This window comes from Lolium perenne, chromosome 5 (genome assembly GCF_019359855.2).
Source record: "Lolium perenne isolate Kyuss_39 chromosome 5, Kyuss_2.0, whole genome shotgun sequence".
Classification (NCBI taxonomy): Eukaryota; Viridiplantae; Streptophyta; class Magnoliopsida; order Poales; family Poaceae; genus Lolium; species Lolium perenne.
The window spans coordinates 128,608,879-128,611,038 of record NC_067248.2 but is presented as its reverse complement, the minus strand read 5'-3'; the positions used below and the strand labels follow the sequence as shown (position 1 = coordinate 128,611,038).

General features: G+C 48.9%; 1 protein-coding gene across 1 annotated transcript; it reads right to left on the bottom strand.

The window, feature by feature from the left end:
• Positions 1-764: 764 nt before the first annotated feature.
• LOC127319709 (uncharacterized) lies at positions 765-1,852 on the bottom strand. The gene has a single exon (XM_051349675.2). The coding sequence runs from the start codon at positions 1,798-1,800 to the stop codon at positions 1,285-1,287; it is 516 nt and encodes a 171-aa protein (XP_051205635.1). The 5' UTR covers positions 1,801-1,852; the 3' UTR covers positions 765-1,284.
• Positions 1,853-2,160: the final 308 nt, after the last annotated feature.

Below are 2,160 nucleotides of genomic sequence, written 5' to 3'. Positions count from 1 at the left end.
GCTGGTGCACTGTTTCCTTCTTGGAGGCGTCGCTTTTGGAGAGTCTGTACTTCAGGTGTTGTCACGGTGGTGGTTGTATTGCTGTTGCTAGGTCTAGAATGCTGTAGCGGGACTTTTATTTTTTAGTTTTCTTTTCTTTTTTTGGCTGTGTGCATCCGTACTGCCATTAGGGTGTGGCGTTGTTGCAGAGGCTGGGTGTAATTGGTATCTTTTGATATTAATATATTCCCTTTATCAAAGGCAATGCTATTAATTCTCACTTGCAAATTGCAACCTACTGTATGTGCTAACTCATGATTGACACGAATCACAGTCAATCCAACGATTTGGTTTCTTTTATTCAGTTGCATCCAACACGAATCACGTAACGATCCAATGGATCAAGATATTTTTCTCAGTTGCAACATGTGCAATTAGAAAAATCTTAGTAGAAACTTAGGTTGCAGCTAATGACTAGTACAAATTACAATGCAATTTCCATAGTAATCAATTGATAATCAAATTGTCATCGACTAAAAATTAGCAAAACCATTTATTTGCACTTTGTTCGTCTCTTTAACAAACAAGATTCAACCCATGTAAACCCACACATCAACATACTTCAGAAAATGGTGCGGGTTCAGTTTAACTTCTTGGAAAAGCTCAGTACGAAAGAATACTGCAACTTGAAATCCGTCGCAGTACAAAATGTTGACAAAATAATTGGTTGACGTTTTCCTCGCAATACTTAACTTCCCATCACTTTGCTGTATTTTCTTCTTGTTGCGTATAACGGATTGGTAAAAATAGATCAAAAGAGAAATTATAGTGAAAAGATTGAGGGGAACCCTAATCAGCTAATCCTAGCCATCGGTTGCTTGTTGGATTTTCGGATCAGGACATAGTAATAGGCAAACTTATTTGCACGATATATCGGTGTTTTGCATGTTACATCTTTTCCACAACCGACAACAGCTTGTTTGAATATCGCGGCTTCCCGCCTCGCACTCATGGGCCTCATGTGTCAGCGACTCAAAGGTATGGCTCTGTGGGGATCCCATCCAGATCAATATATGCAGGTGCCCATAAGAATACTCCATGGTCTGAAATAGGCAGGAACAAAAGTCGTCCATGTACAATTTTGCAAAAATGGAAGGAATATATTTTTAGCAGTACATGACATTATTATATTAACCAGGTTCAGAAAATAAAGGGGCAAATTGAGAAACAGTAGCACTTCAGCCAACGTTTCTCGCAATTCCGGCAGAAACTACTCGCTCATCGCTGATCTTACCATGGATGCCTCTACTCCCGTTCCATGGGCAGCCGGTGGCGGCAGAACGGGCAGACACGGCTGACCCGGAGCCAGTCGAAGATGCAGCGCTCATGGAACGAGTGGGAGCACGGCAGCCTCCTGAGCCTGTCCCCCCCTTCCTCGAAATCTTGCATGCACACCGCGCAAGCTCGCTCCCTCGCCTCGCCGGCGCTCGTCTCCTGCAGGCCCGCGATCGCGTCGCCCGACGCCGGGACGGCGCCGAACCCGCCGTTCCTGTACGCGTCGTCGACGACGTACGCTGCTTCTCGGGTGGCACCGTTCACGGCGACGGCGCCCGACGCGTCGCCGGCTTGCGCTTCTGCTGCACGCATCCGGTCGAGGAGCTCCCTCAGCAGCGCGAAAGGGTTGCCGTCCTCATCGTCCTGGCGCGGCGCGTTGAACGGCTCGTGCCGGCGCGCCATGAGGTCCCGGGCTATCTGGCTGCCGGTGACCCATGGGGCGACGTCGTCCGCGCCGCGCAAGTGGTCCGGCCGGGGCGTGTCCATTGTACTCTCTCTCTCTCTCGTGCACCGAGAGGACGATGGGTGGATTGCTGGACTCAGGGCCGATTCGTGAACAGGACAGCGCATATTGTTGGTGATATATGGCCAGACGCAAGCTAAAGTTGGAATCAGTTTCGGTTTCCAGCGCATTACTGCGTGGGACTGGCACTCGGACTGCTGTCGTCTTCTCCTCGTGGTTCCCTCGTGACATGAACGGGAAAAAACAAGGCGAAACAAACTCTCGGCCTGAATGACACAGGGCCTCCATGGGATGGTCCAGAGTATGAGCGAGGGAGAGAACAGGCCCATATATGTCCTTTTTTGCAAGGCTATAGTGTACAATACAAGGAGGGAGGCCTAAAA